This window comes from Mustelus asterias, chromosome 9, assembly GCF_964213995.1.
Source record: "Mustelus asterias chromosome 9, sMusAst1.hap1.1, whole genome shotgun sequence".
Classification (NCBI taxonomy): Eukaryota; Metazoa; Chordata; class Chondrichthyes; order Carcharhiniformes; family Triakidae; genus Mustelus; species Mustelus asterias.
In genome coordinates, this window is record NC_135809.1 from 92037627 (window position 1) to 92054258 (window position 16632).

General features: G+C 39.6%; 1 protein-coding gene across 10 annotated transcripts in view; it reads left to right on the top strand.

The window, feature by feature from the left end:
- Positions 1-15212, top strand: part of LOC144498827 (inner centromere protein-like) — a 46553-nt gene extending 31341 nt beyond the window's left edge. For all 10 annotated transcript variants that reach the window (XM_078220558.1, XM_078220559.1, XM_078220557.1 and 7 more), the window contains exons 12-18: positions 2624-2744; positions 3382-3504; positions 5175-5368; positions 6396-6528; positions 7478-7681; positions 11189-11348; positions 13580-15212. In XM_078220558.1, the coding sequence (XP_078076684.1) occupies positions 2624-2744; positions 3382-3504; positions 5175-5368; positions 6396-6528; positions 7478-7681; positions 11189-11348; positions 13580-13788 (1144 nt within the window). In that variant the 3' untranslated portion in view covers positions 13789-15212. The remainder of the gene's footprint in view (positions 1-2623; positions 2745-3381; positions 3505-5174; positions 5369-6395; positions 6529-7477; positions 7682-11188; positions 11349-13579) is intronic.
- The last annotated feature ends 1420 nt before the right edge of the window (positions 15213-16632 follow it).

The window sequence follows — 16632 nt, forward strand, 5'->3', positions numbered from 1 at the left end:
TTCCTCTCCTGAAGTCACTTACTCCTTATGCTACTGCAAGGTTGTTATGTTATCCTCCAGTAGAGTTATTTTTCTTTAGTGAACTTTGTGTTAGGCTATTCAATTGTGGTGGGTGTTGCAGGTGAATTTATGTCTTCCAAATAATAGTCATGCGCTTTCAGTATCGATTACTGTCTTGTGAACTATACATGCTTATTCTTGACGTCTTTCCTTCCTAACTTTCACAAGAAGGTGTTGATTCATGTTTGGGAGATCTGCTTGTTTCTGTATATTCTGGAACATTACCTCTAAATCTTTTTGTATATTCCCTTCTCCTTCATCCTCCAATGCTGTGTTGCATCCAAAGATAACTAAGCCTTTTCCTATGCAACTGAGATTCTGCAAAATTTTCAAAATGTGTCTGCTAATCAACAGTGGATTAAATGATTTAGCTAATCTTTCACTTCGTCACCTCAATCCCTCTAATGGACTGCATTGAATATGTTTGCTTCCAGCTCAATGCAAGATAAGATATGCTGTGGGTTACTTAGTGCCCAAGATTTTTTAAATAAGGTAACTGTTACCTGCAGCATGAATTGGGATATGTCATCTAAAATCATGGCTTTGATTTGCTACAGGTAGAAAATAAAAAGCGTTAGATCCATATAAGAATGGTAGGTCGCATGGATCTTCGCATGCTCTTTGTATGGCTATCTATCATAGAATGTACATCACCGTACAGACTCTTCATCCCAACTAGCCTATGCTGATGTTTATGCTGCACTCAAGCCTCCCTCCCCTATCGAACCCTGTTAGCATAACTACTTGGTCTAGTATTCCCAAAAATGAATCCTGTGTTCGCCTCGACTATTTCTTGCAGTAGTGAGTTCCACTCTGAACAAAGAATGTTCTCCTAAATTTCCTCTTACATTTATTAGGAACTAACCTTGATATCTGGTTTTGGAACCCCCTCTCCCACCCCCACCCCTCTTTCTTTTCCTACTATCCCTCTCACAACAGAAACATCTTTTAAAAATATATTCTATGGAGCCCTTTCATAATTTGAGTTCTACTGTGTCAACTTTTAGCTTTCTCTTTTCTGGGGAGTAGAAAAAATACTTCTCCAGCTGTTCAATCTTTCCTGATGGGCAAAAGGCCTCCTGCTCTGCACTTTCTCCAGTGCCCATTCCTTTTTATAGCATGGCGGCTGGAACTGTTCACAGTACTCGGAGCATGGCGTTATCAAGGGTATATGCAAATTTAACAGTTTATCTGCTTTTATGTTTTTTATTAATAATTGCCTGATTAACTTTTGCTGCTGAAGTGTTTCCTCTACACCATGCGGCAATTTGTAATCTATAGTGCAACAAGCAGATTGCACACAACCGAAGTACGAGTAACAACAAACAATTAGAAGAAACACTGGTTACTTTCAGTGATTTGTGTATCTGCACCCCTCGATCCCTTTACTCATCATCTCCATTTAGATAATCTAAACATTATGCAAATTCTTTATGTGCCACCTCCTAATTGCATCTTGTACAAAAGGTGCAACCAATTCAGTAGCTGTCTAATTGCAACTAAAGCCTACTTCTTTCATTTTGATGCAAGCTCAACTGCAATATTTAAGAAATTGGTCTGATTTTAAAGCTTGCAATTGGTCTTGTAGGAATTTTGAATTTTTACAAAATATTCTATTTGAAGCACGCAGTTGAAACGAAGGTGCAAGACAGTTTTTGATGTAAACAAATGATGACTCATGGTGGAAGGTGGCATCTGGGTTGAAAACAAAAACTACATTTAAGACTGCAAAGTACTTTGATGTCCAAAAGTTGTGAAAACAGCTGAAAATACAAGTTTTTTTTCTCAACAGGGAAATTGTTTAAAATGGTGTGATAATGGAACAGTTGCTTGTTTGATAGTAACTGAGGAGGGCAGGAAGCAGACCGAAGGTACTAGGAAGGACAAGAGGCTGAAGGAGACTAGCATAAATGCAATTATTGTGATAGTGTAAAGGGAGCAGATTACTGGATTAGAAATGGCTGAAAATTTTTCAATCAGAATAGCCAAAAGAAGGCAAGTGTTTGAAAAAGGAGTACAAATAGATAGAATGAAGGTTTTCACAGTAACTTCATTGCAGTGTTAATGTAAGCCTACTTGTGACTAATAAATAAACTACTTTTTTTAAAAACAAACATTCCTTTGCAAAGAAGACAGTGGTGAATAGCATTAGGTCAGACTTGTTAAATTAAATTGTTGTCTACGGAAGCATTGTCATTTGATATAGAAATGGGCAATGTTTTTACCAATGCCTAGAAAAATCATGGAAATGGGAAGTTACGCTTATCGAAAAAGAATATGTGCAAGCTATTTTTAATTTCCCTTGCAAGCAATTGAGCATTGGTACTTGTGATTTTCTTCCATCCATGCTTTTTGCTAAACTGGTAATGGAGGCTAACTGAAACCTTCTCATTGCACCTTCCAGTGATTCCAAAAGGTCTTGGTTGATCCATTGAATTAATTAACCTGACTCCTGTTTTCATTTACCAATGTCCCCGTGTGCTGTTAACGGGGGAGAGGGTGGGTGTGAGTGAGAACCTTAAATACAACTGATATTTTTAAAATTACAAAATATTCTTCCTAGGAAACGGGAAATGCAAGTGAAACGTGTTTTGGAAACTCGTTCCCGAGTTCAACAGCAAGAGGAGGAGAAGAAAAAGAAAATTGAGAAGAAGTTTGCTCAAATTGATGAGAAGAATGCAAAGGTATGACCATTCTGCAGATCACCAAAGCATGAAATGTAGGGGAAGGTCTTCCATTTTAAAAAAAATGAATGTGTATGTTAGAATCAGAGGTTTACAGCATGGCTCTTGGCCCAACTTGTCCGTGTCACCCAGCTTTTACCACTAAGCTAGTCCCAATTGCCTGCATTTGGCCCATATCCCTCTATACCCATCGTACCCATGTAACTATCTAAATGCTTTTTAAAAGACAAAATTGTACCTGCCTCTACTACTGCCTCTGGCAGCTCGCTCCAGACACTCACCACCCTCAGTGTGAAAAAATTGCACCTCTGGACCCTTTTATATCTCTCCCCTCTCACTTTAAACCTATGCCCTCTAGTTTTAAACTCCCCTACCTTTGGGAGAAGATGTTGACTCTCTACCTTATCTATGCCCCTCATTATTTTATAGACCTCTATAAGATCACCCCTAATCTTCCTATGCTCCAGGGAAAAGATCCCAGTCTATCCAACATCTCCTTTATAACTCAACCCTTCAAGTCCCGGTAACTTCCTAGTAAATCTTTTCTGCACACTTTCTAGTTTAATAACATCCTTTCTGTAAAAGGGTGACCATGTTATGTCGATGGATTAATGTAGCATTCTATATTGCTTGATAGATGCGTGAAGAAAGATTTGCTGAAGAAAAAGCCAAAAAGCAAGTAATTGTCAAGAGGATGGAGGAGGCTGAAGCTCGAAGGCGCCAAGAGGAGGAAGCCCGAAATAAGAGATTGCAGCAGCTGGTACGTCTGTTGTACTTTAAGTTTCCAGTTACTTCTCTCTTTATTATGCTAATTTGCATTGATTACAGTTCTATGAAAGCTTATTGTCCCTTAATACTTTAATCAAGTGACCTTTTTGTGAGCCTGTCTCACTGGCCGACTAATGTCCAACCTCAAACAGCAAGTGAGAATTTGTTTTTTTTAAAATATGTTAGTAGCTTCATTCTGTATGGCTTATAATTAGTATTTCCTAAATGCTCTGACAGTGTTCTGGTGTTTTCTATTCCACCCTCATTGTTAAGGCCCAGGTCAGAAACTCCGTGTTTTGTGAAGTTAGAATAGACCTTATGTTTTACTTTTGATTTTGGCATTGGTGAGCAAAAGTTGTTTCACTCCAGGTAAGATTTAAGTGACCTACCAGGAAGCTTTTATTTAAGAACGGGGCGGCACGGTAGCACAGTGGTTAGCACTGCTGCTTCACAGTTCCAGGGACCTGTGTTCGATTCCCGGTTTGGGTCACTGTTTGTGTGGAGTTTGCACATTCTCCTTGTGTCTGCGTGGGTTTCCTCCGGGTGCTCCGGTTTCCTCCCACAGTCCAAAGATGTGCGGGTTAGGTTGATTGGCCATGCTAAAATCGCCTCTTAGCGTCCTGAGATGCGTAGGTTAGAGGGATTAGTGGGTAAAATATGTAGGGATATGGGGGTAGGGCCTGGGTGGGATTGTGGTCGGTGCAGACTCGATGGGCCGAATGGCCTCTTTCTGTACTGTAGGGTTTCTATGATTTCTATCAACACAGTTAGAATATAACAAAAAGAATTAGCATAACTTTTACCATTTACAAGACTTAACCATAACACAGTATAATTCTTAACAGCTAACTATCTCTGTTGTTTCAATTTAAAAGCAATACTCTATAGGCATACAACCGTCTTCAGGATTAGTTAGCACTAAAGCAAGTATGCTCACGTGACACTAAATTTCCAGCTTTTAGCACTTATAGACAGAAATCCAAACAGCAGTTTTCAGAGAAGAATGTATCCTCAGGGCTGCAAAACAGAGAAGTAAACCTGGTCTCTAGCAGCTTCCAGACTTTAGAAACAGGAAAGGATAAGTCTCTCTCTTCCAAACTTCCAAAACAGCATCTGAAACATTAAGCTATAATTCTCTGTGAAAGTATAGTTGTCCCCAGTCATATTACCTGACCTGTCAATTATTCCAATCAAGCTCTCCTCTGCCAACCCAGAGCAATCCCAAAACAATAGAATCCTGCATTCGTTCAGATTAAAACAAATATGATGTCAATTATACTGCTTCAGTAACAATAGAGGATACTGGCCAAAACAAAACGGCTCAGACAAAATGTCAGGGACTGCTCAAAATGTCCTGCAGAGAAACATGATTAAAATACATTTCTGAAAGACACCGTATTGTCACATTGTCTAAAACCCCCTCTCTGGGTTGAATGGTAAGTAATTCACTAGAAGACTGAAAATTCTGGATTTTTATCTGCCTCTCAGATTTTGTTTGCTGTAACCCACTCTGCTATTTCAATAGCTCTGAATCAGGCTTCACAGACTTTTGTGGCATATGTTTTTCCCCCTTACTGAACAAATCTTAACTGCCTCATTCAAATTCTGAGAAATCCAGTACAATTTTCTGAGGATACATTGAATCAGTGTTTACTCCTACAGGAGGAAGAACGCCGAGAACTACAACAGCGTAAGAAAGAGGAAGAGTTGGAGCGGCAACGTAAAATGGCAGAAGCCAGAAAGTTTCAAGAGCAGCGGCAAGCTGAGCTGGAGAGAGAGCGATTGCGTGAGCTGCAACTGGCCGCAGATAGGGAGCGGGAAAGAAAGCGGGACCAAGAGATCATCCAGGCAGAGAAGTATGGAACAATAAAACGCTACAATAACTGTATCGTAGAGAAAATAATTCTTGAACCCTAATGTTCCAATGTGTTACCATCTTAGTATGGTAAATCCTGAAAGCCTCAATCATTTACCAAGTATTATACACCTCAAAAAGTTTAGATACAGGTTTGGAAGGAGTAAACTTACAATTGGTACTACTGAGAATTTACAGAGATCAAGTGGATATAAAATGAAATTCATATCTATTCCACTTTACTGAAATTCCAATGATGGAACAGAACATAAAAGACAATGCTGATAAGATAATCACAAGGTGTTTTCTACTTGCAACTTGAATTGGCAAAAGTGCTCCAGCTTTTGGAACATTTTATAGGGCTGCTAAAGAGAATAGATAGAAAAGTTTTACATTTTTTTCTCTCTGGGCAAGTTTTTAATCCCGTTCAGCTCTCCCCATATTTCCAATCCTGGTGTAAAATAAATTTTATGTGGATAAATATTACTTTATTGTGCAGTGGCTGGTGTAACAGGAGTCAATTGTAACAAGAATAGCTGTCTTAAATTGGTAATGGTCGTTGCAAATGGTCGATTAATTGAGGTATTTATACTGCCTTGGCAGTCAGCAAGTTGAAATTTAAAGTATGCTACACTTTATCTGACTCTGCATTCTCATCAGCCTCCACTTTTAGCCATAATTCCTAGGTATGCTTTTGCAAGAGTTGGTCTCTAAACTGTTGCTTCCTTTTGCTTATTAATAGGAATCCAACCCAACCTGGGTCTTTTTCCCACTCTTCAGACAGGCTCTATCTCATCAACTCAACACTGAGAACAGTCTTCCATTTAAAAAATAATACATATGTGGATAAATGGGCTTTATTTATGGGTCAATTGTTATAACAGTGAGTTGTTAGCTTAATAACTTTCTGCAATGTTTTTTTTATTGCTAGAGTTTAAATTAGTGGACCTGTGTTAAATATATTGCTCTAAAAAGATTTGTGCAAGAACCAATGAAAGAAATGAATAATAAATTTAAAATTTTAACAGAGAACGTGAACGTTTGGAGAAAGAAAAGGCCCTCCAGCTACAGCGTGAGCTGGAGCGAACAGCACGGGAGGATGCTGCCCGACAAGAAAAGGAAAAGCTTCGCAAGGAAGCACAAGAGAAAGAGAGAAAACAAGTAATGGGTCTCACCTTTGGAATTCTGGTGCACTTGCTACTACTCGTGTTTCCCACAGCCCCGCCCCTCAGTACCAGAATTTTAAAAAATTTGTTAGTGACCATGAAGCTGGAAAATTGTAGTTTAAAAATCCCACTGTTGAACTGAGGGAAGGAAAGCTGCCATCCATTTCATAGTCATGTGATTGACTTTTCACTGAATTATGTTGTGCCATAACAAGCCATTTGGTTGCATCAAGTTAAGACAATTAAAGGTGTGTAATATATGCCAACCTTGCCAGTGACATCTGTATCAAGGGAATTTTGTTTAGCATCATTTGTGCTCATTAATGCATAGCAAATGGTCTGTATATAATGTATGGGCTGGATGTTTTACAGTAGGTGAGATGTAAAAGGGGATTGAGTGAAGAAATCTAATTCTTGAAATACCTGAGTTGTACTTTTCAAGATTTGAAGGTAAATGGTAATGATGTGATTGCACCAGTTGCAATACAAGAATCTGACAGTTTCTTCTCCTAACCATTATCCAGCAATTTCTATGGCTGCTGAGGACAAAATCTAGTTTTAAAAATGTGTGGCCTTTTTAAATTTAGGTATACAGTGTGCTGCCCCCCCCCCCCCCCCCCCCCCCCCAAAATAATGTAGTTAAATCACTTGCAGATTTTGCTAAAACTTAGACAACCTTCATTCCGATGATTGACCCTTAATGGAGTTAGTTAGTATAATGTTTCAGATGTGGGGTAAGGGGGTATTGTTGGTATTTACTTCTCCATATCACTGATCTAATCAAATAGTTAGCTTATCTGCTAGTATGAAGCAAATAAAGCCAACCTGGTGGGCTGAATCAAAGCACCCTCGGGTCTTTGGGAATTTGTACTGTACCATTGTGACCTTATTAACATGGTAACTCTCTGAGCTAGAGGTTAATACTTGCATGTACTTGTTTGTAGGAGGAACAACGCTTGGCAGAGTTGGAAAAGCAGCGTTTAGAAAAAGAGAAAGCTAGAAAAGAGCAGGAAAGACTGGAGGATGAGCGACAAGAAAGTAAGAGAATTCGTGAAGCTGAGGAAAGAAAATGGAAGGAAGAGCAAGACAGGAAAGCAGAGAAGGAGACCACCAACAAAAATGTACTGAATGTGACAGTGGAAGTGCATGTGAGTGTTTCAGTGGGGGTGGGAGAGGGAATGGAGGATAGGAAACATTTGCTGCTCCCGTTCTGTATTGTACAATTTTTCACATTTTTAAATTTGTGAAAATGGAATCCTATGGTGGTCAATATCACCTTTTATTTTTAATGTATCCTTCCTAAAACACACACAGCTTGCACTTTAGTGCTGTTGATGACCTCGTAGGTGTCCCGGGGGGCTTCACAGCCAGCCAAGTGTTTTGAAAAGTAATTATTGTTACAATATACGGAAAGGCGAGAGCCAATATTTGCATAGCGAAGTCTCACAAACAGCAATGAGATAAATGACTAACTTTTTCGGTGCTGTTTGGTGAAGTAGAAATGTTAGCCAAAAGAGTTACCCTGCTCTTTGAATAGTGATGTGGGATATTTGATCCCATCTTTTAAGTCAATTGAAACCTCACTTTAACGTCACATTTGAAATATAGTACAGTGCGTCTTCAGTTATGCATTGAAATATTAGCTCAGATAAGGAATAGGAGAGTGGTTGGACTTCTATGTCACTTTTTGGCCCCACCCTCATGTCCTTTGATGCATGTGAGTTAGAAGCAGACATACTTGAGCATACGCCGCCATTCCATAAGATCATGGCTGATCAGGTTGCAATCCCCTGCCTACCCCTAATAATTTTTCACCCCCTTGTTTAACAAGAATCTATCTACCTCTGCATTAAAAATATTCAGAGAGTCTGTTTCCCCTGCCTTTTGAGGAGGAAGTTCCAAAGACTCTACCCACAGAAAATAATTCTCCTCATCTGTCTTAAATGGGTGGACCCCCTTTTTGTTCAAACAGTGATGCCCAGTTCTAGATTCTCCCACAAAAGGAAATATCCTCTCCACATCAGCCTTATGAAGACCGCCTCAGGATCTTAAGTTTCATTCAAGTTAAGTTACCTCTTACTCTGATAAACTCCAGTGGATGCTCGTAAGATACCCCCCATTCCTGGTATGAGTCTAGTAAACCTTCTCTGAACTTTTCTTAAATAAGGAGACCAATTCTGTACACAATACTCCAGCTGTGATTTCACCAGTGCCCTGTACCTGAAGCATAACCCCTCTACTTGAATAATACCATTCTATTTTCTAATTACTTGTTTTGCCAGCATACTAGCTTTGTGATTTATGCACCAGGACACCAGATCCCTCTGAAACTCAACTCTGCAAACTCTCTCCATTTAAATACTATTTTTTTGTATTCTTCCTGCCAAAATGGACAATTTCATATTTGCCGATGTTATACTCCATTTGAAAGATCTTTGCCCACTCACTTAACCTGTTTATGTCCCTTTAACGCCTCCTTTTGTCCCCTTCACAACTTGTTTTTCTAACTATCAGATCATCGGAAAATTTGGCAATCATACCTTTGGATCCTTCATCGAAGTTATTTATATGAACTAAAAAAGGTGAAGCCCCAGATTCCTGTGGTGCCCCACTTATTACATCCTGCCAACCAGAAAGTTGACCCAATCTGTTACCTCCTACACCATCAAGTTTCATTATTCTGCAGAAATGGGTGGCATGGTGGCACAGTGGTTAGCTCTGCTGACTCTCAGCGTCAGGGACCCGGGTTTGATTCTGGCTCAAGTGACTGTCTGTATGGAGTTTGCACATTCTCCCTGTGTCTGTGGGTTTCCTCCAGATGCTCCAGTTTCTCCCACAGTCCAAAGATGTGTAGATTAGGTGGATTAGTTGTGATAAATGTGCGAGGTTACAGGGATAGGGCAAAGGAGTGGCTTGGGTGGAATGTTCTTTCTGAGAGTCGGTGCAGACTCCATAGGCTGAATGGCCGCCTCCTGCACAAAGCCAATTCCCACAGGATGAAAAAGTTGGGAAAAGCAACAAGTACCTCCTCCTTGATAGGGCCTGGGTGGGATTGTGGTTGGTGCAGACTCGATGGGCCGAATGGCCTCTTTCTGCACTGTAGGATTCTATGATCCCCTCCTTGCCTAATTCACCAAAATGCAACACTCTGTTCAAGATCACGCTCCAGTTCTAGGTCACACTGAGATGTTTGAATTTTTATGTTCTGAAACTAAAGGGAGCAGTTGAGAGCACTAGTTCAAGCTACTTTCCTTAATTAACTATCTACAGCTTCTCCCCCGTGGATAACTTCTACCTTCCTGCTTGAGGCCCCTGGGTAAGGTTAGATTTTAAACTACTTGCAATTAAATGGTAAATACAAACAATTAGACTTTTGGGGAGAGATTTAAAATTCCCTCAACTTTTCAAACTCCAGCACTCTGCTCAAGGTCGCACTTGGTGCAAGATTGCACAGTGATGCCCGAATGTATATGTTCTTTAGTGTCCAGAAATATATTGAACTCCGTGTTGAATATGCTCATCAAATTCGAGGCTAAAGTACCAAGTGATCCACTAATTTCCTGATTTTTAAATCCTGTCCAGCACTGTGATTAACATGTTTAACACAATTAATTAGTTACATGTCAGATTTTGCTCTGAAAAGAGTAGTTCTCCTTTTGAAGAGTTGATGCGCCTCAATGTTTCAGGTCATGTAATCTGCCTGTCGGCGGGGAAAATGTTGAGACCTATCACTTCTTCCAAGGAACAATTTTTAAGAAACAAATTTGACGTGGTGCAACAGTAATTTGTTTTCCTCAATGTTATTGCTCTCACCATAATCTTCAAACAGCTTTACTCTGATAGGGGCCTAGAAACTACTCCCATAATTGTTTTCTGCTCTTAACTTCATCCATATCCTTGTCTCCTGATTCTTCCAGGCAAAAATATTTTCTCATCCTTTTCTCGTTAGGGCATCTCGGCACCTTTTGATGTTTTGCCTATCTTTCTAAAGTCATGTACCTTTTATTTAGCTCCCATCTTGGTCAGTTTACAATTGTGTCACAATTTAGCCATGTTGTTATTGATGCTCTGTGTACTCGGATATTTTAGTTTTCATTTTGCTATTGGTGGCCTTGGTCCCTAATGCCCTATTATCATCATTAAACTCTCCGTGCCTAACTGATACAATCTGCTTAATTTTACCCAAATTACTGCTCTGCTCTACAGCTTTGACTTTTCAGATTCCTAAATTTACCCTTATCTGAACCATCTCTTCCACTTGTTAATTTGAAGCTATATGACTCATCAGAACATTAGTCTCAACTCAATTAAACAGAATTCATCCCAATGGAGTACTTTTCTTGTCTGTTGAATCTTGAATGGAACTTGAACTCTCAACCTTCAGATATTGTTGTCAGTTTTATCATCAACTTTTACTACTTTGGACAGGATGGTACAGAACCTGGATGTTCCCTGTTGCTGAGACAGTTGAACTCTTCACTAGATTTTGCTTACATGTCTTTTGGCGCTGGCCCAAAATGCCATTAGTTCCACTTGGGATAAGAACTGGGAGAGATAAGGGGGAGCATTTATGACTGAGCAAAAGATAATATTTTCAAAATAGATTTAGCCAGATTCTTGCTGATATGGGGTTTAACAGGTTAGCTTTTTTCCAGAATTCTCCTGCCTCCGAGTCTTACGCCATGACTCCCAAGGGCTATTCCAAAGTCAAGTTGCCTAAAGTAAATCTGGACAACTACGGAATGGACTTGAACAGTGATGATTCTACAGATGATGAAGGAGCACCACGTAAACAGATTCCTGCTTGGGCTGATGGTAAGTGATTCACTTCGAATTTCTTTCTAATTTGATTCAGTTTTGTATTTCTGCCATGGAATAGAAAATTTGAATTTGGGCTTCAATTGACCAGTCACCACAAGTACAAGTCATTAATGTGTGATCACTGATACCTAAGCACTTCAAATCCTGGGACAATGTGACACAGAGCTCTGTCCTCTGCTAATCACCTGCTGCACCTCATCTGGCATGCTGCATGCCACACGCAATTGGCATAAACTTGCATTGCTGACCAGGCTAAACTTTTGACAGGGATTATTTCCAATGAAAGACTTCAAAACCAGTATTAAAAATTACAAAAGCCTATGCATAAATGGTTATGGTCATAACTGGATTTAAGTTTCACAATCTTTTTTCCAGGGTCGAAGGAGAGTCAATTACTCGGGCATAGGTTGAGAGTGAGAGGGGGCAAGTTTAAAAGAGATGTAAGGGGCAAGTTTTACGCACACAGGGTGGTGAATGCCTGGAATGCGCTGCTGGAGGAGGTGGTAAAAGCAGATTCTAAAACAATGTTCAAGAGGTATTTGGATAGATACATGAATAGGCAGGGAATAGAGGGATATGGACCACACAGAGGCAAGAAAATATTAGGTTAGAGAGGCATCTGTGTCAGCACAGACTTGGTGGGCCGAAGGGCCTGTTCCTGTGCTGTTGTGTTGTTCAGTCGATCCTTCCCAGATTGCACTGATTTCTTGGTAAGGAACATGAGGAAACTCGAGGCTGTCGTGTCCTTTACCCACTTCAGACATAGTTATTAATAAAGTGGATTCACTTTGCTGAGACCATTAATTATTGAGGTTGCTGTGCAGTTTTAAACATTTTACTGAAGGTTTATTTAATGGCTCAATCAGGTTATGAAATTATCCACAAGATTTCAGTTTGATTCCTGTCATTTGCTGAGTTAGCTAATTTCAATTGAAGATTTATTATTCTAAATACTTGCCGGGATTCATATTTGCTTTCTAAATGGACAGGGCAGGCATAATTGCTCTTTGCCTCCTTCCCTAATCGTTCATTACTCAATTCCCCTCCCACGTTTAAGTGTATCCTTGAATAAGTCTGTGATTGCTCTTATGTGTCTCTTTTGGCATTCTAATAAAGGTTTATTGAGGTACACATTGTTGCTTCCTTGCAAACAGCAGCCTCAACTGCGCTATTGATGCCTAACATACTCTCTGGGAATTAACGTCATCAGGCATCTTTCAAGTCCTACTTCTTTCAACTCTAGTGGATTAGAATTACTTTATTTTTATCTAGAAATTGCTCATTCCAGACACAACTTCATTGTGGGTAATTCTGACTTGTTGCCTTGACTGAAACTTGAGCAAGGGTGCTGCTACTGCTAAGCCTTTATTAAAATCTTCTGCCATAATTTACACCAACTGTTCTTTCAAAACATCGCTAATTTATACCTTGGAGACACGCTTTCCCTTTTTGACCACCTCTAACACCCCACCCTCAAGCTTACCATCTCCAATGACCTTGAGCCCAATCACTATCCACTTTCAATCCCACTTAAAGGGACCTGTATCCACTTTTCAAAGTGCAATTTCAAAGCTGCTTAGCCTTTGGCTATCCATTCACTATGACGCATGCAACGGTCTATTCGATCAACCACTCCGGCTCCTCCACTTTAGATGCCCCTGACACAAAAATAAACTTCATTCTTTCCAATCTTTGTCATTCCCTTTGATATGGGCCCTATGTTTCTTCCATTAAGCCTAAGAGATGGAGACTTGAGTATCAGGCTGCTTTACTCTCTTCTAAGACTGCCCACGATTCCAATCAAGACCCTGGCTTCATTTCTCCACCTTCAAGTGCAAGAAAACAAGTACTTTCATCGTGTTCGTATAAACTTTATCATACTCTAATAGCTAAATCTAAAACATTTTTCCACTCTACCTTACATTGCCCCTTTCTGGCCTCTGTCATTGAACAAAATTTCAAACAGAAAATAGAAAATGCTGGAAACATTCATTAGGTCTGGTGCAAGGTATACAGGAAATAGCTTGGACCATATCCAGACCATTACATTCATTAGGGCCAAATGTGAATAATCTCTTTCCTCACCCTGTCAGCAATGCAACTGAAGTCAAATCAGAAATTAGTTTGCATTTTCAATCTGAGTTGTGGTGGCAATACTTTCCAGTTTCTGTGCATGTTGTTTAAGTGCCATAATTGTAATGGAATTTTTTTTTTCCTGTCACCAGGTAAACAACTGCAGCAAGCACTTATAAATCAGTATTACCACCCACTTGATGTGGACCACTTCTTCGGTGTCATTCAACCTCCTGACCTTAAGACCATCTTTGGCAAAATCAAGCCACGTTACCTGAAGCGTACCAGTTCTGCAGTGTGGCATTCGCCCCCAGTATCAAACAGTATTCGGAATGTACCCTATAGTTTCATGAAATACTGAACTGTCCCTGTAAGAATAACATTTCAAGTACTGTAAAATGTGAACCTGTCTTCTACTCTGTCCCTTACTCACTTGACCACTTTGATATCATGGCTTTGCTTTCTCACTTCTTTCTTTTTTAAATATGTATATGTATATATGTAGCAGATAAAGACTTTAAATGGAAAATTGGTCAGCTGCTCCTCAGGAACCTTTATTAAGTATGGGTTTGCTTTGAGGTTTTTAACATCGTAGTATTAGGAATATTTTATTCGGGTAATTTTAATTGGAGTTCAGTTTTGCATGTCTTTCACTTTTTGGGTTTAGATTCAAATCCTGTGCTGCCTGATGGAATAAAGGTTGTCTGTCTACCTGTTCTTGGGGATCCATGTGTAATGAGTTTGACATGTCTCTTAGTTCTTATTTGGTGCAGGAAAGGGGAGAAATGGTCAAAAACACCAAAAGGTGACCTAATTGACAAGCTCACAGGATATCTGATGTGGGAAGTAGGGTAAGAGGGCATGGGGAGGTTCTTGGGTTTAGTTAGAGGGTACTTTCCCTGGAACTGGTATCCAGCTATGATGCAATAAGCTATTGGGAGCTTTACTCTGTATCAGACTGTATACCTGACTCAAATGCCTGAAATTAGTTAAGTTCTGGTCCCTACCTTGCATACATGGAATTTGAAATGGAACTCCAGCATTTCCACTGGAACAAATACTTTTATAACTTTGTATTTGATTTCTTGTACTAGTGTAGGCACTTTCTATTATGTTTATAAGCAGCAGCATCAATTCATAATTTACTGATTTGTTTTTGGAAGCATCCAATTGCACATTTTGACAAACAGACTGGAAAACAGCCTGAAATACAAAAAAATATGTTCAGTTCCTTGTCTCTGCTGAGTTAACTGATTTCAGTGACGCTTGGTGTCAAAATCAACGTCACTGTCTCTTGCCTACAGGCTTGAATTTGAAGTTGTTTCCCCTATGGATTGTGCACATGGGGAAGTTTGAGGATGGGATTGGGCTTCTTTGTAACTTTTCTTTATCCCTCCCTACGTACTGCCTAGACTTCTGTGCAGGATCATCACTTGGATGAGATACCTGGAAAATGCCCATGGAATTGTATCCCAGCAAGACTTAGCTTGAAGAGAATATTGGCAGCAAAAATCCCCTTGTGTGTCGCTAAGTTTTAATGCTGTACTTAATTTTGTTGAGAGGTTCGAATTTTTGGTTCACTCTTGATGACTTCTGGGATGAAAATTAGCGTTAGTACTTCATGCGTAGTGAGTCTATCTGTCTGATGAGTATAGTTGAATGATTTAATCTGACATGTGATTTTCTCTGTTTAAAAAAAAATCTTGTCTTGTAAACTAGGGCTATGTTACACAAAAATATGTACTTTTTAAGAAAAAAAATTACTAAATGTTAATTTTGAAGTGGTGCTTTAAACTTTGTTTTTTTTTATCAACTTCAACAAAAACACAAACTTGTGTCACCTTAGTTACCATGCAATAATGCGCAAAAATTATGAATTGAAATAGTTTCTGAAATATGTCCTTTTGCCTTGCTGAGAATGTGACGTTGGAACATGATGAGAGGGATTAAAGAGCATGTTCATTCAGGTCGAGACACTCCTCAAAGCCTACCTCTTCGACCAAACTTTTGATCATCTGCCCCAGCATCTCCTTATGTGGCTCTGTGCCCTTTTGTTTTATAATAGTCTGTGGAGCACTGAGTTATGTTTGTTTTATTACATGAAAGATGCAGTCGTGGTAGCAGTGCCATTCTGCCAACAGATGCACATTGTGTTGCATACTCAATACATTGTTCACGATTCTCCATGGGTGATACCTAACCACTGGCACAGTGGTCAGTACTGCTACCTCACAGCATCAGGGACCTGTGTTCAATTCTGGCCTTGGATTACTATCTGTATAGAGTTTGCATGTTCTTCCCATGTCTGCGTACAAAAATGTGCAGGTCAGGTAGATTGGCCATGCAAAATTACTCCTTCGTGTCAGGGGGATTCGCAGGGTAAATATGCAGGCCTGGGTGGGATTGTTGATGCAGACTCGATGGGCTAAATGGCCTCCTCCTCTGTAGGGACTCTGATTCCCTGAAACTTTTATTAGCTCATTCATTATGCTGCCGCATTTTCCTGCCAGTTACAAGTGAGGTGCTGATGGAAGATTTCACAAAAGCAAAAAGCATTACTGTTCTTGATTTACGCATGACACCATGGGAGATTTGACTTTTTTTTCCATATAACAATGAAACAAGTTGAAGATTGTAATCCTGCTGTATGGAATGTGCTTCACAAAACCAGGCTAATGATTGCAGAAAGATACACTTCTGCATTCAATTTGGTAATTCTACTAAGTACATGTGCTGAGTGCTCTCTTCCACCTATTGTAATGTTAAGCACACACTCGAGATTCAAGACCAGTCATATTCTTAAGTTAGCTGATCTCTATTGCAGCAACAATTGGCTTCTGTGCCCTCAATGGTAAGGAGAACATAATTGCAGCTGATTTGTCTTGTCGCATGCTGTGACAGAAAAGGCTGCTAATGCAGTTTTAATTGTAATAAAGGTCACAACTGTGATCCATATACCAACAAAAATCTCCAGTCACTTCACCTTGTAATCACCTCTAATTTCACACTTGTGGTATAATGTGACCAGTGATGCACGTTAATTTTTTCATCACAAAAGAGTAGGCAGAAAAGATGCACAAATAATCAGATTCAGTAGAAAGCAAACTGCCTTATAAATTTTTATTTCAAATGCTTGTTGCTAATGTTGGAATTTGAGGAAAACATGCTCTCTTGTGCTGTTTGAGAGCAGCCCGTGTAAGCCAAC